Here is a 21,933-nt window from a genome sequence, read left to right on the forward strand (position 1 = left end):
TACTGCGTCTTTGTGTGATCTTGTTACAAACACCTTACCTCCTAACATGCAGCACGGTATAGAGTTTCTATGAAGATCGAATTTTTAATTAGTTTCATGTTGAAATCTTTTTTTAAAATTTTCGAGACAGGGTTTCTCCGTAGCTTTTGGTTCCTGTCTTGGAACTAGCTCTTGTAGACCAGGCTGGCCTCGAACTCACAGAGATCCGCCTGCCTCTGCCTCCCGAGTGCTGGGATTAAAGGCGTGTGCCACCACCGCCAGGCTTCGTGTTGAAATTTTTGAAGAGAAGTTGTACGAACCTAAGAGTCCTCACGATCACTCAAAGGGTGTGGGTGTGGGCGGGGAGAAGGCCGTGTGTTTGGGAACTTTTCCTCGTCACTTCTCCGGGCTGATCTCTAAGGTAAAGGCAGCTTCTTTATGGGTTACCTCTTGGCACCTGGCACCCTTTCAACAGGGGACTCTTTAGTTGCATTGTGTACAGCTGCCAAGGAGAATGCCTGCAATGTGGATGGGCTCCGCCCCGCAACTTGAAGATATGAACCCATCTCGCCACCACTCTGCTCTGCCACAACTGTGGAATCTTGGACAAATCTCCTTGTCTCTTTCATTCATACCCAAATATTGTAAGTTCCTTCTAATTTCCAAAACACTGGGCTATATAGACATAGACACCCCGTTTGTGGCTTCTGGCTGTCTCCATCCACTCTCTGAAGCAGATGCGTAAGGTGGTCGGTCTCTCATGGGGTGGGGTAGCTGAACTGGGGTTGGGTGTCCCAGTAAGGAGAGGAGTAGGAGGAAGAATGCTCACAGAATTCCTCCCAGGTTTCTCACAAGAAGTAATTTCAAAACAAAACAAAGCCAACCTATCAAAACAAGATAATGACAAAGGAGAAAGTAAAGGTTTTCAGCCAAATCCAAACCCATTCTTCCTGTCTCTACAAAGCTATCCGAACTGAGATCTTTTTAGCAGCCCTCCACTTCCAGTAAACATCATTTAGAACAAAAACGGGAAGCTCCTGGGTTCAGCCACTGGAAAGAGTCCCAGATGCAGGAAGATGGTGGGATGACATCACCCAGAGAGCTAGCAGGAGGAAGGCTATATGTGGAATAGATCAACTACAGATTCTCCTCTGCAACATTCGTGTAGAGTTTAGCAGCCCGTGTTGCTCAGAAAACGTTTCTTTTAAAAATTATTTTTTTATTTTGTGTGTTTGGCTGTTTTGCCTGCACGTATGACTATGTATTATTACATGTGTGCCTGGTGCCCTTGGAGGCCAGAAGAGGGCATCAGATACCCTGGAACTGGAGTTATAGAGGGTTGTGAGTCACCATATGGGTGCTGGGAGTCAAACTCCGGTCCTCTGGAAGAGCAACCAGTTTTCTTAACTGCTCAGCTCTCTCTCCAGTCCCAGAAAATATATTTCTTTTCTTTTTTTTAAAAAAAGATTTATTTATTATATATACATTGTTCTGTCTGCATGTATGCCTGCAGGCCAGAAGAGGGCACCAGATCTCATTACAGATGGTTGTGAGCCACCATGTGGTTGCTGGGAATTGAACTCAGGACCTCTGGAAGAGCACTCAGTACTTTTAACCTCTGAGCCCTAAAAATACATTTCTTAATAAATGTGTAAATAGTTAACCCAAACGTAGAAGTGTATACATTCTTTTGGTTTTGTTTTGTTAAAGATTTATTTGTTTGATTATTCCAGTCAGGTTTCTGTGTGTAACCTGGCTGTAGACCAGGCAGGCCTCAAACTCACAGAGGACTGCCTGCCTCTCCCTCCCAAAACAAAACAAAGCCAATCTATCAAAACAATATAATGACAAAGGAGAAAGTAAAGGTTTTCAGCCAAATCCAAAAAGATTAAAGGCATGTGCCACCACCGCTGCCTGTAAAGATTAATTTTTATGTTTATGTGTGTGTATGTGTGTGTGTGTGCATGTGTGTATTTGGGTGCCCTGGAAGGTCAGAGCAGGTGTTGCATCCTGAGTTGGAGTTACAGGCAGTTGTGAGCTGCTTTCTGTGTGTGATGGAAACTCCACCCAGTTCCTCTACAAGAGCAATAAGAGCTCTTAACCAGAGAACTGTCTCTCCAGCTCTTTTTTTCCTTTTGAGACAGTGTTTCGTGACATTCAGAGTTGTGTAGAACTTCTGTAGCCAAGGAGACCTTCAACCCCTGATCTTCCTGCCTCTACCTCCCCACTGCTGCCACTACAGGCCTGCATCACTGTGCCTGGCTAGAACCACACATCTTAACATTCTCTACTTTTTGTGGGAAGAAAGACCATAGAAAGTCAAAATGTCTTACTTATCATAGTGGTGTAACTTATGAAATTTTAAAAATTTCAGTAATGTGATCCAGTGGACAATAAATTATTATTATTATTTCACTTTTTTGAGTTGGGATCTCAATGTTGTTGTCCAATCAAGTGATCCTCCTGCCTCAGCTTTCCTAACATCTGGGATTTCAAATGTGCTACTGCACTCACCATTAGGTTTTTCCCTCAACTTTTAAAAATCATATTTTTAATACACTCAGCAATAGATTTCCCCTCAACTTTTATTTTTTTTTAAGATTTATTTATTTATTATTATTATGTGTACAGTATTCTCAGTATCCTGTCTGCATGTATGCCTGCGGCCAGAAGAGGGCGCCAGATATCATTACAGATGGTTGTGAGCCACCATGTGGTTGCTGGGAATCGAACTCAGGACCTTTGGAAGAGCAGGCAGTGCTCTTAACCTCTGAGCCATCTCTCCAGCCCTCCCCTCAACTTTTAAAATTTAGCTAGCATATAAGTGTTTGAGTTAATCACATTTTTTTCATATTTATCATTATACTTCACTCTTGTCTGTTCCCCTGCCTTCCTTTTCCTTCCTCAACAGATTTTGGAAGTACTGAAGAGTAAACTCAGGGCCTCGTGCAGGCAAGGCAATCACTTCACTGAGCTACACTCAAGCCTCCTCCTCTTCTTCCTTCTTCTCCCTCTCCCTCGCCTTCTTGTTTGTTTTTTGAGACAGGGCTTCTCTGTGTAACAACAGTCCTGGCTGTCCTGAAACTCGCTTTGTAGACCAGGCTGGCCTCAGACTCACTGAGATCCGCCTGCTCCTGCTGGGACTAAAGGCGAGCACCACCCCTGCCTTCTTTAACATTTTATTTCAAAACGGCTGGTTAATTGCCCAGACCAACCTTGAGTTCACTCTGTAACCCAGACTGGTCTTGAATTTGCCATCAGCTGCCTCAGCCAAGATTATAGTAGCAGGAATTATAGGCCAGAACCACTATATTCAACAGGAGATTTTTTTGTTTGTTTGTTTGCTTTGAGACAGGGTCTCTACGTAGATCAGGCTGGCCTTGAAGTCATAGAGATCTGCTTGCCTCTGCCTCCATGCCTGGCTCAGATTACTTTTGTTGTGAGAGAATGCCTGAGAATGGAAAATAAATTAGTGAGCTAATCATTTCCAGGAGAAAGGGCTGAGAACACAGTGTATTTTACTGTTCCTAGACAATCAGATATTATAAAAACTTTCCCCCAGTCCAATCAATCTGAATCCTTCCCTACCTCTAGGACTTCACGCAGCCCAGGCTGGCCTTGAACTCACTATGTAGTAAAGAATGAATTTGAACTAATCCTCCTTCCTCTTCCTTCTTTCAGAGATGGGATTACAAGAGTGCCACTAAGCCTGATTACAATTTGAGTCTTGAAAGCATATATATATATATATATATATATATATATATATATATATATATATTACTTTCTGAAAAACAAATCAGAAATCACTGTCCAAAGTCTGGCCATGATACAGCCATGCTCTTACGCCTTCTGTGGATGTTCCTTTGTTAGTTTGCTCAGGAGCAAAAGCAAACGCTGGTTGCTGGCCCATATCAACTCATAATTTGCCCTTGTGGTCACAGTATGTTCCCACTGATTACACTCAAGGGGTAAAACAGTTCTGAGATGGCATAGTGCCAGCTGCTCACGCAACTTTCTAAACAGTTTCATATGGGTGGAGGGATGGGTTAGCATTCAACTTGAAAAGGTAGAGTAGACAGGGGCTTCTCTTGGAGGAGTCTCTATCTGGAATCAAGGCTGGGCACTCAGATTTCTGAATTCCAGTGCCTGGCCTCTTGCAAAGGCGCCATGCTTTCAGGGCCCGGGAGCTCGAGTGGGGGCAGAGGTGGAGGACCACCTTCCTGAACAGCTATTTTCCTGTCCTCCCAGAAACCCACTCAAGTGCTGATAATGGCTGACTTCTTCAGCAGACACCTGCTCTGTGCCTGGCACAGTGTTTACCTAGGAACCCCGGGGTGGGAGAGCATGATGGGAAGCCTTCATTCCAGGGTGCACTGGCTTCACTTGGAGACTGGATTGGACAATACAGCAAATGGGCAGGTAGCCCAGGGGCCTACCCTCACGTCTCTGGTTCCTGGTCTGCAGGCAGCCATTTCCCATTTCTCAGAAGCACTGCCCAGCCAAGGCTCACGGGCCCTTTGGCTTTCTACATTGTACACTCTACTTACCCATACTCGTATATCCACACACACAATACACACTTGTGGGAACTCGGTCCCCTTAACCAGTGATATTAGGGTGACAGACGTGAACACTGGAGGTTTGCTCAATGTGTGAGTGGAGAGCACTATGGGCATGGTCTACTCTGGGTACTGACTGGATAAGATCTGAGGATAGGGGTCTTGTGCTCTGATGGGCGTGGAAGGCTTCTTGACACCCAGCTCGGTGACCTGGACTAGAGCTTTCCCCATCCGTCCCTGGTGGACTAAGAGGCCGCAGTGCTGCCTCATTCTGTATCTGTGAGTGTTTTATTTCCATTTCTTTCCTTAATAAAGAGATTTCCGTGGATTCTCTCATTAAACAGCAAATGTAAAAATTACATTAATAATATTTATTAATAATATTTTAATCTTGTCTTTATTTTTAAATTTCATTTACCTTCTTTTTTTTTTTTTTTTGCCAGACTATGTAGGCAAAGCTGGCCTGGAACTTGAGTTCCTCCTGCCTCAGCCTCCTGAGTATTGGTGGGATCAAAGGCACCACAACACCTGGAGATCTTGCCTTTAAAAGCTCTCTCAGAGCCGGGCGGTGGTGGCGCACGCCTTTAATCCCAGCACTCGGGAGGCAGAGGCAGGCGGATCTCTGTGAGTTCGAGGCCAGCCTGGTCTACAAGAGCTAGTTCCAGGACAGGAACCAAAAGCTACGGAGAAACCCTGTCTCGAAAAATCCAAAAAAAAAAAAGTTGTCTCAGGGCTGGAAGATAGTTCAGCGAGCAAGAATACTTCTGTGTAAGCATGGGGACTAGATTTGAATCCCTATGCTCATATGAAAGGCTGGGCATTGCTGTTCTCAGCCTAGTGCAAGCACCAAATGGAGCTTTCAATTTGTAAAAGACCCGGTCTAAGGCAGAGAGTGGGAGAGGCTAACCAAATTCTTGCTTGGGCCTCTACATATAGGCACATGGGCATGCATACCCACCTACACACACACACATGCACATACACACACACACATTCCATACCACACTTCCCTACCACATGCACACATATACTACATATACTATACCACACACACACATCCCACATACATATAGCCAAACAATATCCATTACTCACTTCCCTGGTTTGTCATTTTTCTCGAGTCATATATGAGTACATATATTTGTATTGAAAATTAATTTTCTTTTCCCCACAGAGTAAATCTGATTTGCATGGTGTCTTGACAGAGGACTTTTATTACCTAGACTATATGACAGACATGATCAGAAATTACAATGAGTAAAATCTTCATCTTTTCACATTTTGCAAAAATACATTGATAACACATTGTAACTAGAAGAGCATTTTACCAAGAAATACTGCATTGGCAAAAGCACTTTGAAATTAATATTTTTTCCTATTTTCTCAATTCCTTCTCAGAACATTGGACTAAATGAGGTACCCTAGGGGCAATAATAGGAGTCATTTACTAAATCTTGGAAATATTTTTTGATAGAATTCCTAGAAACTAAGGTGGCTAGCATGGTGAGTTTCCATTTTTTCCTTCTGAGAGAATTTTTAAAAGACCAATCAGGTACAAATTGATATATTATTAAAATAATTTTTAAGGGGCCAAGGGGTCAGTGAAGACGGCAGAAAGAGAGAACCGCTTCCTGCAAGCTGTCCTCTTACCTCCAAGCATGTTGTGGCCTGTGTGCACATATACGCTTGCATGCACACACATAAACAAATACAGGTAAAATAATTTTTAAGAATACAGCCCTTTTGGAGACAAGGTCTCTCCATGTAGAGCAGGCTGGTCTGGAACTCACAGAACTCACATTGGGAGTACAAAGCAGTAAGTGATGCTGCTTACAGGAAGGTCTCAAGTACTCTCCACTTACACACTCAGCAAACTTCCCGGTGCTTGCATCTGTCAAAATGGGTAATATTCCATCACACTGTGGACCCTAAGTTAGTTAACACAAGTTCTGTGTTAATTAAATAAAATTAACTCAGAAGGCTGAGTTAGCAACTAGTTACAGAGCATCAGAAGGGAGCTTGAGTGCCGAGGCTTTTTTTTTTTTTTTTTTGGTGGAGCAGAAGGATGAGCTTTTTGGGAGACACCAGCAAGAAGAGAAGGTTAGCTAGTTGTTACTCAGACTCTCTGAGCTAGCAGGCTTTCACCCCAGTCTTTGAATCTCGAGTCTTATTTATAAATAGAATGATAGAGATTTAGTTAAAGCTACCTTTAGCAGCAGCCATAAAGCCAGTGCCCAAGAGAACAGAATTCTTGGTGGCCAGGCCACTGCCAGAGAAGCAGGCCACTAACTGCAGAGTCACAGTTGCTGGCTGAAAAAGCAGAAGGTTAAGGTGTAGCCTCTGTGCCAAAGACAAAACAACAAAAAAGGCACAGGATGATGGAATCAATGAGCTAGGAGTTCAAGAGCATCCTTGGCTACACAGCCTGGACTACAAGAGACCCTGTCTCAGAACAGAAACAACAACAACCAAAACAAATCAATGGGACTGGGGAAATAAAACAGTCAGTAAGGTGCTTGCTGTATAAACATAAGAGCCTGGCTCAGCCTCTAGAATGCCTGTGAGAAAGCCAGGCATGGGAACTCACACTGGCTAGCTCAGCTTGGGGAGGGGGAAACAAGTAGATCCCTGGCCATCCCCACCTAAGCAGCAAGTCCAGGTCAGTGAGAAACCCTGTCTCAAAAAACAAGGTGTACAGGACTTGAGGAGATAGGCAGAGGTTGATTTCTGACATTCTATGCTCATGCACACGTGTGCACACATACAACACATGCACACATCTACAGATTAAAAAAAGAAAAGGGACTCTAGAGATGGCTCAGAGGCTAAGAGCATCTACTGCTCTTGAAGAGGACCTGGGCTAGATTTCTAGCATCGATCTGTAACTCCTGTTCCTCTTCTGCCTCCTGGGCATATGACATACATGTGGTGAACATAAACATGCAGGAAAAGCATACATATATAAAAGAAAAATAAATATAAAGAAAAAAAGAAAGAAATTAGGACTGGAGAGATGATGGCTCAGTGGTTAGAGCTTGTATGGCTATTTCAGAGAGCAGAATTTAATCCTAGCACCCATGTCAAACAGTTCACACCCATGTGTAACTCCAGTCCCAGAAGATTCAATGCTTCTAGCCTCTGAGGGCACCCACACTCATGTGTAAACACATACACTATACATGATTAAAAATTTTTAAAAATTAATCTTAACAAAAAATGTATTTCTGGCACATTTTGTTCATTTTTTGAGTGTGTCTCAGTATGTCATTCTGACAAGTTTTGTGTGACCAATGCCATAAATCAATGAAAGAAGACTTTTTAAATACTTAGAAACCTAAACTCACAGGAAATTAAAATTTCAAATTTGCATGCATGTACCTGTTTTATTACAGAGAATTATGTTGATGCAGGCAATGAAAGAATTTGTAACTTGAAATTATATTGCTTTAGAATATGGTCTTGGCGGGAGTGTTTCAATATGAAATTTCTATTATAGAATAATTTGGTATTTTAATTTCAAATCATGTTCTTACATTTATTTGTTCTGTGTTGTGCAGAGGTCAGAGGACAAACTGTGGGAATTGGTTCCTTCCTTCCCCCATGTAGGTCATGGGGATGAAGCTCAGGCCATGTCAGACTTGGCAGAAAGCACTTTAAATGTATGATGGTAATGTAACCTGTCAGATGTAGTTTTTGTTTGTTTGGTTTTGTGTTGTGTCTTGAGACAGGATCTCCTGCAGCCCAGGTTGGCCTCAACCTCACTGTTTACATAACCAAGGATGACCTTGAGCTCCTGAGTGCTGGGGTCACAGTCCCAAGTGATTATGCCAGGTTCAAGGCATTGTTTGTCATCCTCCTTGCAAACATTTGAAACAATGATCTAAGTTTTATAATGATAACATTTTAAGCTATAAAAAATTATATTTTGTTTAAGTACTTAGATTTGTGATGGGAATTTCTATATGTGAGCTTCAAAATGCATGAGAGATTACAAAATTATGAGATTATGGGATTTTGAAATTAGTGACATAGTAACACGTGACAGGCACTGTAATAATTCACACAGAATGTGTGACATTTCATGGCTGGTTTTATTTTTTTTTATTTTTTTTTAAATATTTATTTATTTATTTATTATGTATACAATATTCTGTTTGTGTGCATGTCTGCAGGCCAGAAGAGGGAACCAGACCTCTTTACATATGGTTGTGAGCCACCATGTGGTTGCCGGGAATTGAACTCAGGACCCTTGGAAGAGCAGGCAGTGCTCTTAACCACTGAGCCATCTCTCCAGCCCCCTCATGGCTGGTTTTAGCAGAGACACTAAAGAAAGACTAAATTTCTACCACGGTCTAATGTCTGTCTTTTCATTTCACAATGCTACCTGCAAAAAGGCCAGTCTGGGGAAGATACTCGGAGGAGGCCCAACACTGAAGTTTGTAAAGAACCGAGATTATGGCTGCATTCTGCAATCCAGCAGTCGTAAACATGCTTCACTTTGATTTTTAAGATTTATTTTTTAAGCCGGGCGGTGGTGGCGCACGCCTTTAATCCCAGCACTCGGGAGGCAGAGGCAGGCGGATCTCTGTGAGTTCGAGACCAGCCTGGTCTACAAGAGCTAGTGCCAGGACAGGCTCCAAAGCCACAGAGAAACCCTGTCTCGAAAAACCAAAAAAAAAAAAAAAAAAAAAAAGATTTATTTTTTAAACTCACTTTTATTTTTATTTCAGCGTATAACTGTTTGCCTGCATATGTGCTTGTGTACAACATGGGTGTCTGGTGCTCGCAGAGGCCAGGAGAGGGCATCATATTCCTTGAAAAGGGAGTTACAGGTGGCAGTGAGCTGCCTGACAAGGGTACCAGGAACTGAATTCAGGTCCTCTGCAACAGCAGTATTATGCTCTCTTAAACCTCAAAGCCATCTCTCCATCTCCTGCATGCATCATACTCTAAGACTATCTATGAAGTTACAGCTAAAAGAATTTTATCTGGTCCTCCAAAATATTCTGTCGTGGGGAGATGGCCACTGGCAGACAGCTCTGCTTGGGCAAGGAAGCAAGGCGTGAGACACAATTACTAGTTGGTTTCTAGCAGCAGCTTCAGAAACAGTGGTGGGGTATGTTAGGAGGAATTGCTTGGCTCTCCTAAGAAGTGAGGCCTGGGATTCAGCAATCAGGATAGAGATCAGGCAAAGAGATCCAGGATGTGTCTTGGTGGATGAGCACATAGGGCACCACCACTAGTGTCAGGATGAGGAGGGCACAGGTTTCAGTGTGCCCGTGCACAGTTAATGTTTCCTCTCATGGCATCATGATCAACAGTTCCCTTGTTACTTTTTTAATTAAAAATTATTTCTTCCTGGAGAAATGACTTGGAGATTAAAAGCAGCTGCTACTCATGCAGAGGACCGGGGTTCAATTCCAAGCATCCACATGATGGCTCACAATTATGTATAACTCCAGTTCCAGAGTATCCAATACCCTCTTCTGACCTCTGCGGGCAGGAGACACACATGCAGTGACCATCCCCACATGCGGGTCAAATCCACATCTAAAGAAACAATGTTTCTACATGTGTTGTGCATGCATGTGGAAGGAGCACAATTGTCAGGAGTCACTCAGCTCCAAGCTGACACCTACCTAGGTGTTCTGTGGTCCTTTGTTGGACTTGGCCAGGGTCCTGGGTTTGATTTCTACATGGTTGAAGCAAAGCTTCCTGCCATCCCCTAGACATAGACTACAGACCCAAGGTCAAAATGCGTCCTGTGACCACAAGGAATCACAGAATGTGGACAAACAGAAGAGAGATCTCAAGTCTATACGACTCCAGGGGACAGGGACAGCCCATCATCACTGCCCACTGCCTGCCACTGAGCACAGTCCACAGTTTCAGGAACTCCAACCTACATTTTATGTTGGTTATAATAAGCATGTCTTAGTTCAATGTTTTTGGTGTCCAGACAACATAATCAATACAAGATTTTCTTCTTCTTCCTCTTCTTCCTCTTCTTCTTCTTCTTCTGGTCTCACAAAATTGATTTCCAACTTGTAGTGTAACTGAGACTGGCCTCGAACTCCTGATCTTTCTGTCTCAATATTGCTGAGATTATAGACCTTAGTCACCATGTCCAGCGGGTGCTACAACAATGTCATCATAAAGGGGTGAGACCCCATTTAAGAATGACTAGACATCCCTTAATTTCTCCCAACACATTTGTTAAAAACAACAACAACAACTTATTTTACTCAGAAAAACCCTAAAACTTTTAGCATGGCCATCTAATGATATGTAGATCACCACTATAATAAAGATTCGCCAAGGGGCTAGAGCAAAGTCAGTGGTTAAATGCACTGGCTGCTTTTGCAGAGGACCTGAGTTTGGTGCCCAGCACCCACAGGTGGTTCGAAACCATCTGTAACTCCAGTTTCAAGAATCTGATGCCTTCTTCTGGCTTCCACGGCACTGCACACATGGCACATACACATACATGCAGGGAAAAACATTCATACACATAAAATAAAAAAAATAAATCTTGGAAAAATACTCCACAAAAACCTCTCCCAGGTATTTGAAAAGATGCTGTAGCAGCCTAAGCCAAAGGAGGACACAGACAAAGATGCAGAGCTATGGTTCTGAATGAGATGATTTCTTCTGTTGTTCTTTTAGTTTTGGGTCTCACTGTGTAGCCCTGGTTGACTGGCACTCACTCTGAAGACCAGGCAGGCCTCAAATCCACCTGCTACACCCTCCCAAGCAGTGAGATCAAAGGTGTGCGCCACCACAACTTGCCCCTGGGGCGTTTCTTAACCTCCGAGTCAGCCATCTCTTCAGCTCAAGGTTTATTTGGATTTTAATCATGTGTATACCTGAGTGTTTATGTGTTTGTAATAAAAATTAAAGAAGAGTTGCTATGGAACCACCTCCTTTGAGTGAGACACTCCCTTCTGGAAGGAGCAGAGCAGCTCTTGTGACTGCCAGGCTCAGGGAGCTCTGCTTACAATAGCTGCTTCAGAAAACAAGCGAGAAATAAATAACACAAAAGTGATGCCAGAAGCCGGGTGATGGTAGCGCACGCCTTTAATCCCAGCACTCGGGAGGCAGAGGCAGGCAGATCTCTGTGAGTTCGAGACCAGCCTGGTCTACAGAGCTAGTTCCAGGACAGGCTCCAAAGCCACAGAGAAACCCTGTCTCGAAAAACCAAAAAAAAAAAAAAAAAAAAAAGAGAGAGAGAGAGAAAAGTGATGCCAGCACTTGGAGGTGGCGGCAGGAGAGTCAAGAGTTCAAGCCAGCTTTCGGTAGAGTGAGTTTAAGGTTATTTTGGGTACATTGACTAAGTAAGACCAAAACTTATCCCCTAAATCATGAAGGTGTTCAACCTTGCTCAGTGACCTGAAGGAGCGCCAACCAGCCTAATGAAATGGGCAGAACCTCGGCACAATGCAAAAAACACAGCTCTAACTCAGAAGGAATCTGAAGTGGTTTATTCTGGAGCCACATGGTAGTGACTATGCCCTGGGAGCACAGGTTTAGGTGGTCCACATACCATGTTCTAATGTGTGACCGTTTCATGAAATGTTGGAAGTAACAGAGCTGATCGTCATAAAGCAAGGTGCTTTTCAAATGCCCCCTCAGATGTTATGCGATGACATTTCCAGCTTCGCTTAGGGGTTGCTGGAAGCTGTGGGTTTGCTGAGTAAAAGTCCCAAAGGGTTTCTCACGTGTATGTTAGGTCAGATAAGAAGATGAACAGTGAATGTTTACTGAGCGGGCTAAAGGTAGCCCCTGATAGTTTGGCTCTAGACATGCAATACTCTAACTCTGACCAATCAGGAAGCTCTGATTGGCCAATCAGCCTTGGAGAATCTTTGAAAAAGGTGTGGCTTCTCCCCCCCCCCCCCCCCCCCCCCCCCCGGGAACTTCAGTTCCCAGCAGGAAATATATTTTGCCAATTATAATAATCAACAAAATTTCTAGGTCTAACACACATAAGGCACTTAAGAAATAAATAGTTAGCTAAATCAGCAAGCTGGAGCAACATAGTAACTTTCCTTTCTAGTATAAAACTAGAGAATCAAAATTCATAGCATACATCATATCATATCATACTTTTAGACATGGATATTTCATTTAACAAAACATTGCCTTAGAAGAAATCAAAACAACAAACAAAAGGAAATTTATTCTAAACACATATATAACAGCAACATATTAAAACAAAAATACTGCATAGTGAAAGAATGATGACTGACCCTCCACTAAGGTACGGCTTTCAGAGAACACTGAGTGACATGGAAGACACAATTAAATGTACATAACAATATGAAACAGTAGATTACATACAAAACAATGGCTTGAAAGTGTGTTTACACGGTCTTGGGAGATGTCGCAGTGGGGAAAGTGCTTTCCCTGCATGCTCCAGGACAGCAGTGCAGATCTTCAGAACATACGTAGATGCTATGTGGGTGCAGTGGCCCACCTGTAATCTCCGCAAGCAGAAGGTACAGATGGGGAATCCTCAGAGCAGGATTTGCCAGGCCACCAGAATGGCAAGCTTTGTGTTCAGATATGCCTCAATGTGTTACGTGGAACGTGGGAGAGGATAGCATCCACATCAATTTTGGAACCATATATGTACATGTACACCTATTAACATGTTAATACGCAAACCCCCTACATACATCATACACATACAAAATATATGTATGTATGTATGGCTGGCTATATGTATATAGAACAGATGGTAAAAAGAAATTGAATAAGAAATCTCAATTTTCTTTTTCATACTTTTCCCAGTAAACATACAGCTTCTTTTCCAGTCAGAGGACAAAATAAAACCAGTTTAAGAGGTTTTTGTTTGTTTGTTTGTTTTTAAGTTTGAACTGGTTTCCACCAGTTGTTTCTGCCGAACCATAGTTCTTAAACCAGAACACCCACTGGAATTTTCTGCCTCTCTCTATCTAGCCCTCTGACTTTGCAGGTCTGGGTGGAGCTCAACAGTCTGCATTTCTAACAAGTTCCACTGGGCTGTGAGATGGCAACACAGCATGGGACAGCAGAGAGCAGCACAGAATCCATGTGGGTTTTGTGGTCAGTCTGGTTCTGGTTCTGGCTCTGCCCTTTGTGGGTTTGTGCAGCAACCACTGACCTGTCTTAACCTCATTGGCCTCCGCTTGCACATGGATAAAATGAAGTCATAGACGATTGCTAAGGTTAAGAGGAAAAAACTCAACACAATGCCTCACTTAGCCGGGGTCTTTGATGTTGGTCCTTTTCTGTTTTCTAAAGTTGCTCTTTCCTGTCATGTCTTGTTTTCATGTGTGTGCTGGTGAGTTTTTATGTCAACTGCCACAGACTGGAGCTGTTTCAGAAGAGGGGATCTCTTTGTCCCCACCAAATTGGCTGTGGTGCATTTTCTTGATTTGATGATTGATGTAGCTTCAAGGGTTTAGCTCACTGTGGGTGGTGTTGACCCCTGGGCTGGTGGTCCTGAGTAAGCCATGGGAGCAACCCAGTAGGCTGCACTTCTCCATGGCTTCTGCATCAGATCCTGCCTCCAGGCTCCTGCCCTGACTTCCCTGGATGTTGAACTATAAACTGTCAGATGAAATAAACCCTTTCTTCCCTATGTTGATTTTGGTCGTGGTGTTTTATCACAGCTATAGAAAAATTACTACTACAGAAATTGATACCAGGGTAGTGGGGCATTGCTGTGACAGGCATGGCCATGTTTTGTGGAGGATTGTGAAAGGACTTTGGAACTTTAGGCTGGGAAAGTCATTGAGTGTTCAGAGCTTAACGAACTGTTGTGGGATAAAACGACAAACCTGAGGGTAGTGCAGAAGATAGAGGCTTGCTTGTCAAGTTTAAGAGTCTGTTAAGGACTCTATCAGGGCCATTTGATATTTTGAATTAAGAACTATAGTTGGTGGTGGTGCACGCCTTTAATCCCAGCACTTGAGAGATAGATGCAGGTGGAGCTCTGAGTTGGAAGCCAGTCTGGTCTACAGTGTGAGCTCCAGGACAGCCAGGGCTACGCAGAGAAACCCTGTCTTGAGGAAAAAAGAAAAAAAAAAACCCAAAAAACAAAGAAAAGAACTGCTGAAGTGAATGGACCTTTGCTGGGGCTCTGCTGGGCAATCCCTACTGGCCAGATGAAGTGAATGGACCTTTGCTGGGGCTCTGCTAGGCAATCCCTACTGGCCAGATGAAGTGAATGGACCTTTGCTGGGGCTCTGCTGGGCAATCCCTACTGGCCAGATGAAGTGAATGGACCTTTGCTGGGGCTCTGCTGGGCGATCCCTACTGGCCAGATGAAGTACATGGGACCTTTGCTGGGGCTCTGCTGGGCGATCCCTACTGGCCAGATGAAGTGAATGGACCTTTGCTGGGGCTCTGCTGGGCGATACCTACTGGCCAGATGAAGTGAATGGACCTTTGCTGTGGCTTTGCTGGGCGATCCCTACTGGCCAGATGAAGTGAATGGACCTTTGTTGGGGCTCTGCTGGGCGATCCCTACTGGCCAGATGCAGCTGAAGGATCAGCTGTGAATAAGAGATAAAATCTTCAGGGAGGAGCTGGAGGTTGCATCTCATACTGGCAGCTGAACTTGGTAGCATAGGAATCACCTGTGTGGTATTGTTTCTGAAGGCAGGCTGGGGCTCTGGAGAGTGCTAAGGCCTAGAACTCTGGGGAAGGGCTGGAGTTCCTGGAGAGAGGCCCCAGATGAAGGTGCAGTCTCAGATGCATTTGGCATTTGAAGCCCCAGGATTGAAGGGGTCGTGGAGAGAAGTGAGGCTAGCACCATGTAGCAGTAGCAAGGTTAGAGTGAAGAGAGTCCAGGAGAAGTCATTGGAGAAGGGACAAGACACCAGGCAGTGCTCCTCCAGGCTCTGCTTCCTTTCCTGCCTCCAGCTTCAGGTCCTGACTACCTTCAGTGACTGAGTGTGACCTGATAGCTGCAAGCTGAGATAAACCCTTTCCTCCCCAAGCTGCTTGTGGCCACTGTGCTTATTCACAGCAGTAGACACCTAAACAGGACAAGGCGCATCATACTATTTCTATAATGGAGTCTACGATGACTGATTTAGCAAAGCCACAGGGCACACAATTTCCTCCAAACTTAGGAAGGGAAACAAGCTCATGGGCTACTTCTCATATCTCCAGTATTCAGACAAAACGGGAGATAATAGTGTAACAGATCTACTTTGATACAACCAACAGTATCAGTTTTCCAGGCACTACAACTGTGAGACTCGAAAAAGCCGCGGGGCTAAGTGTTTAGAGAGTACCTAACATATAGTTGCATAGAAAATGTCAGTTTCCTTTAATCCAACATATCCAGTGTCTCCCAGACCCATGCCAAGCTCACCTGATCTAGAGAGTGTCCATCTTTCCACCTCAGGTTGTGTTGGGTCTCTCAGAAGGTAAACAGAAGGCCATTCCTTGACTCGGAGGCACTTGATTGCAGTGGCAACATAGATGAAAAACTGAACAGGGACTCAAGGCATGATGAGATATGTTATAGAAAGTGTGTATGTTTGCAGATTACAGCAGCTCATTTGAGATTACTTTGTTCTCAAGGACTGGTGAGCTCTGTTTTTGGGGTTGATGGTTGTCAAGCTCTAAGTGTTCTACGATCAAAGCTATGGAGAGCCATATCTATTCCTACCCATGCTCAGTCTTTTAGTCAGTTTCTTCCTCCTAAGCAGACAGTTGAGTGTAGATGGAAGTTTCTGTCTTGCCTGGTGCCATTGCCATTCAGTCCCAACAAAACACAGAGACTTATATTAACTATAAACTGGTTGGTCTATTAGCTCAGGATTATTATTAACTAGCTCTTCCAACTTAAATTAACACATAATTCTTATCTATGTTTAGCCACATGGCTTGGCACCTTACTCAGTGAGGCATTCTCATCTTGTTTTCTCTCCGCCTGGCTGGTGACTGCAGACTGAATCATCTCTCTGACTCTTTCCTTCTCCCAGCATTCAGTTCTGTCTTCCCCTCCTACCTAAGTTCTGCCCTATCAATAGGCCAAGGCAGTTTCTTTATTCATTAACCAAGAAAAGCAACACACAGTGGGGACTTTCCTCTTCCCAGAATTCTCCTAGTCTGGTCACCCCATCTATACTTCCTGCCTGGCTACTGGCCAATCAGCATTTTATTAAACCAAAACAAGGGACAAATCTTTACAGGGTACAAGAGCATTATCCCACAGCAGTTTAGCTTTGAGCTCAGAAGCCAAACTGTTTGGGCTTGAATCTTGGCATTGCTGCTACTATCAGTGTGACAATTTGTTCATCTTTGTGCTTTCAGTTGTTCATCTTTAAAATGATCTTAATAATAGTACTCTGCTTCATAGATTGTTGTGAGGGTTAAATAACCCAATTTATGTAGAACTAGAACAACTGGAGTTATAATTGCTGTTAATATTAGTCTCTAAAAGAATGCAAAGTAATAAATCTAGTCTCATAGTCATTTTATTTGCTTATTTTTAAACCTTCTCCCTCAGATTGTGATCAAGCTATACATAAAAAAAAAAAATAAGGCCAGGTACCTGGGAGGCAGAGACAGGCAGTTCTCTTATGAGTTTGAGGTCAACCTAGGCTACAGAGTGAGTCCCAGGCCAGCCAAAGTACCAGTGAGTCTCCCTCTCTCCCCCTTCTCACACACACATACAAAATAAATAAATAATACAATCCCAAGAATGAATGTTGCCAGCCCCCTTTTGGAAACAATGGTTTATCACCCAAGTATGGACCTAATAAACGCATGTTAGCTGCCTTACCGCCATTGGAAAGCTTTGACGGTCTCAAGTTAGGTTTGAGATTAGTGTAAACCTGCTCTGTACCAGGAAAGTGGAGAAGAGTAAAACCTGATAAGGCAACAATGCCTGATGGATGGAGTAACTAACTGATCCTTTAAGTCAGTCAAAGTTAATGCGTGCCGAGAAAGATGAGGGTCTAGAAGCCAAACACGATTTCCCATCTATTTTAAGATTCATGCCAAGCTTCTTTAGACAGAAATCAAGCCTTTTAAGGAAGGTGAGGCGAACACACCTCGTGGGCTGCGTTAAGGGGATGCTCAGCAGGTGCTGAGTCTCACTCTGAGGGTGGCTACGGGATTGTGTGAACTCAAGTGGCAACACTGGCTCTCTCAAGAAGGAAAGATGCTATCTCCCGCCAGGGAGATAGATGACTATGGCACCACATGAAACAAGAAACCGCAACAGCCACCCTCAGCCCAGCCTAGCCCAATATATTCAGATTGGACAAGAGCCATCTTTTTCTTTTCTGGGGGCACCCTTCTAGATCTTCCTCAAGTGCCTGAAGCAGAAATGAATTGCAAGTCAAGAGGGCGGTTGCATCATTAAGAAGTGGGGCGAGCAGGTGGAGGAGAAAAATTTATACTCAAGAGAAAACCCATGTATTTCTTGGGGGAGGGGTCAGGGGAGTTAGGAATTTGGCTCGCCAATGAGGCAATCTAGGAACGGAGAAGGTCTCAGTTCCTTTCCAACTCTTTAGCATTTGACAGACGCCAATCACACAGCCCTGTACCCAGGCGGTACCAAGTAAACCCTACATCTTTTAGTGAAAGAGTCTCAAAGAGAAAGCAGTAGGTGTGTCTAAAGTTCCCGCATGAATGTGTCTGGTGAGGACCAAGTAGGTCTGGGTCCACTGAGAGCCATGGATTGGGGGTGCAACCTTAGGGTGGAGGTGGACCGTGTTCTGGTCCCTAGACACCCCCCCCACCCCCCCCGCCCCAGCATTGGGCCTCCGGCAGTTCCTTTTCCGACTCGCGGGTTTCCCAGGAGTTCTCGTCGTAGTCGGGGGAGGGAAGACACCAGCTTTGCTTCCTTCAGCACCGGGGTTCCGTTTGGCTCCCTGCTGGCACCATGTTTCCCCCACCCCCTGCCTTCAGTACCTCCGCTCCCGTGACGTCGAGAAACTCCCAAGTACAACTGGGGGCGAGGCAGTTAAGCCGCGTCCTTCAGGTGTCAATCCGGACCCGTGCGAACCACAATTCCCAGAGTGCCTCGGTCAACGAGGCCGTGTCAGATAAAATAACTCCAGAGAGTGGGACATGCAGGTGGGAAACTAGTCTCTGGTGTCTTTACCGAATATGTTTAAATACTCGAAACCTCACTTCTGCACCACTCCACTACCGTCTTCAGGCCTCGGAGACCGCGTCCGAAGGTGCGCCCCCTCCCGGGGCATTTTGGGAATTGTAGTCCAGATGCCAGGTTTCACCGAACTACCTTTCCCAGGGTGCGCAGCGGCCGGGCAATAGCAACGTTCTCTTCCAAGTGTCTCTGTTCCGAGATCCCCCTCCTCTGGTCCTTTCCTTGACATCGACTTCTTTCGGTCTGTGGCTATAGCTGGTTTCCCAGAGGCGGCCCTAAGCAGTGGCAGCGCTGCCCTGAGAGGCACTTCCGGTGGCAGGTCACTTCCGGGTGTGTGGTCGGAGCCGACGGGCGCGCGCGCGGGGGAGGGGCGGCATCAGCACGGCGCTCGGGGATCAGCTGGCGGGCGGGCGCCTAAGCGGCCCCGGCTCTGCGGCAGCGCCGCCTCCTCCGCGTCGCAGGCCGGCGGCCGTGGCCATGTCGCGGGGCTGGTAGCTGGGCTCGGCGCTGAGCCGCCTCTAGTGGGTGTTTGGGGTCCGGGGCTCGGGGTCCGGGGCGGGGGTCCGGGCTGGGGGCCGGTGCGTTTCCAGGGCTTTCCCGAAGAAAATGCACGTAGCGTTTCCTCTGGATGACGGCCTTTGCTTCCCCTAGGACCCGGCAGTTGGGCTCTGGAGTGTGTTACTGATTCATCCTCTCTGCCTCTGTCATCGCAGGTTTAAACTTAAACGATCGCTCTCCGAGGAGGAAGGGACCCGTCGCGCGATTGACAGTGTATTCCTGCAGGCGCCGTCCCTCAGCCCCCACCCCACGGCCGGATTCCCGTGGCTCTGCTCCGGGCTGAAACCCGAGAAGAAATCCTTCGATTTCTTTTCTTTACAACAAATACTAACCGAGAAACCATCGGCATTTTGCCTTGGCGTTTCCTATCGGAAAGATGAAGAAGTTTTTCGACTCCAGGCGGGAGCAGGGCAGCTCTGGCCTGGGCTCAGGCTCCAGCGGAGGAGGGGGCAGCAGCTCAGGCCTGGGCAGTGGCTACATCGGAAGGGTCTTTGGCATCGGGCGGCAGCAGGTCACTGTGGACGAAGTGCTGGCGGAAGGTACGTTGGAAACCAGTGCGCGGTGAATTAAATTCATGTGCTGATGTGGCAAGACTCTGGTTTCTAGTTGTATGAATGGGTTTTGACCAACTGACCCTCCCTTCCCCCTGCACTTTCCCTGCGAGTCATTGTCCTTGAGAGATTTCAAACTCGGACTGAGAATTGACAGGGTTTGGGGGCAGTATTGCCCAAATTGTTTACCTCAGTGGCCTTTTATTTTAGTTGAGGGGGGGGGAGCGCGGAGAAACCTCCTCCTTTGACTGAATTATGCGGATCAGATGAGAAAACGTATGTGTGAAGTATAAGTGACATCAAATGCCTGGTGGTGGGCTCTTGCCATTTCCCTGAAACTTTAAATTCTGATGTGGAGGCCGAAGGGTGGGGATGGGATGATCTTAAAAAGAGAGAGGGGTTTCTTCTACCCAACTTTCCCATTTCTCTGAGTAAGTATCCAAAGAGAATTTTTCTGGTGATGGAAATGCATTTTTTGGTTCTTCACCCACCTGAAATCAGGTGCCCAGGATGTAGCTAAGATAAAAATCCTAAGAAGTGAATGAGATTGTTTTGAACTCAGTTGCCTAGGCCTCTTTCCTCCTGTTTTAGTTTCTATTTAAGAACTACTTAAGGGTAGCTGTGGTTTAGTTTTCTTGCTGTTCAGATCCTTGTGTCGATTCTCTTGGTGTGTGTTCATTTGTGTATCTGTCCTCATGCCCCAGGCTTTAGGGAAGTCTTTTGAGTGTTCCTCTGCTAACCTTAGCCTCGACCTTCATCATTACGCCAGACTGATACTTTTCACAGCTCATTGCCTACTTAGAGTGCTTTTATTTTTAATAAAAGCAGCGATTTCCTTGGCATGAAGCAATTCAAGCTAATTGGATAGGGCCAGCCTACTGTAGGTTGTGTTACTGACTGCCAGGGGTTGGGTGTGGGGGAGGCCTCAGTGAAGGCAACATGGTGGTAGGGTATAGTTTATTAGCTGGGGAAGTGGATGAAAGCTAAGAGGTCCCTTTGCAAAGGAGGCTTTTGCAAGCTGAGCCTGAATCAAGGATCCCTACCTGGGCCTAGGAAATGCCTGTCATGATGAGTGTTGTGGGGTGGTGGACGGGCGGCTGGGGAGGGAGAAGCTGTGTTTGACTCAGTTTGTGTAAGCACTGGATTTGGTGAGGCCCAGTTTCTGAGAATAGGATTGAAGCCCGTACTTAAAGAGCCCAATTTTAAAGAGATATCTGGTAATGAATTTCCTTTTGAAATGACTGCTTTTTTTCATTCTTAGTACTGCTTCAACTGGACTTAATCTGGGCCTGAGTCACCATCCTTTCTGGACCCTTCTTTGAGGACTCTGGTGCAGGGTGGGAGATGCTTCTGTGTCTGCTGCCAGATCTGTACCTTGGAATATGAGCTGACTCTTTTATCCTGTAGCCAAAGTCCTTGACTGCAGTGGGTGGAGTGTGTGAGAGAGCAGGAGGATGACGGCCACAGAGCTCTTCCCTCCTCTCTGCTGGCCTCAGCACCCAGGAGCATTTTTTTTCCAGCTGGGGTGTTGTCTCATCATGTGTTGCCCTAAGCATTGCCTATTCTCTGAGTCTTGGAAGAGTGATGGGAAAGAGAAAACACAAAATTGGTCTTTGTTTTCTAGGCTGCCTGGAATTCATCCTGAGAGCTGTGCATTGTGCATTATGATATTTTAAAAAGTAGAACTTAGGGCTTGCAGTTGTGCATTCATTCATTCATTTGTTCAGCCAACAGTTACCAAAGTGCCGAAGATGTGGCAGGTTGTGTCCGGGACTCTGGGGACGTGATGCTAAACTAGATGCCAGAGTTTCAGAGATGTTTTAAGAAATGGGAAATGGTGATATGATTAGTGTCACTATGAAAGTAAACTAGGGTGCAATAGCTGCAGATCTTGTCCTTAGGGCTCCTTAGTGTTAGGGAGCCAAGAACTGTTTTATGGAATGAGCCAGTATGGTGACAACATGGGCTGAGGCTGTGTGTGAGAGCAGCATTTAAAATTTGGTCTGGCAAATTCTTTGTCTATGATTGAGCTTGAATTATGTGTGGCCTTTGAAGTATGTGAATATGTAGGAGTCAGTATTTATGTAGTACCTACTGAGTTCAAAGACACTACTAAGTTTTGAAGGGGGTGAAGGGTCTAAACTCTAAAGTATGATGCCTG

The 21,933-nt window shown here is 45.1% G+C and overlaps 1 protein-coding gene across 3 annotated transcripts in view; it reads left to right on the forward strand.

Annotated features, from left to right (window-relative positions):
* The first annotated feature begins 19,002 nt into the window (after positions 1 to 19,002).
* The window catches only part of Aak1 (AP2 associated kinase 1), a 156,353-nt gene continuing 153,422 nt past the window's right edge, over positions 19,003 to 21,933 (forward strand). Inside the window, exons 1-2 of one of the 3 annotated variants that reach the window (XM_041633336.1) lie at positions 19,003 to 19,184; positions 19,377 to 19,760. In XM_041633336.1, the coding sequence (XP_041489270.1) occupies positions 19,598 to 19,760 (163 nt within the window). In that variant the 5' untranslated portion in view covers positions 19,003 to 19,184; positions 19,377 to 19,597. The remainder of the gene's footprint in view (positions 19,185 to 19,376; positions 19,761 to 21,933) is intronic. The other 2 variants (XM_041633355.1, XM_041633345.1) reach the window with 2 other exon arrangements.

This window comes from Microtus oregoni, unplaced genomic scaffold (genome assembly GCF_018167655.1).
Source record: "Microtus oregoni isolate MIOR12 unplaced genomic scaffold, Mior012 000002F_ref0000024, whole genome shotgun sequence".
Classification (NCBI taxonomy): domain Eukaryota; kingdom Metazoa; phylum Chordata; class Mammalia; order Rodentia; family Cricetidae; genus Microtus; species Microtus oregoni.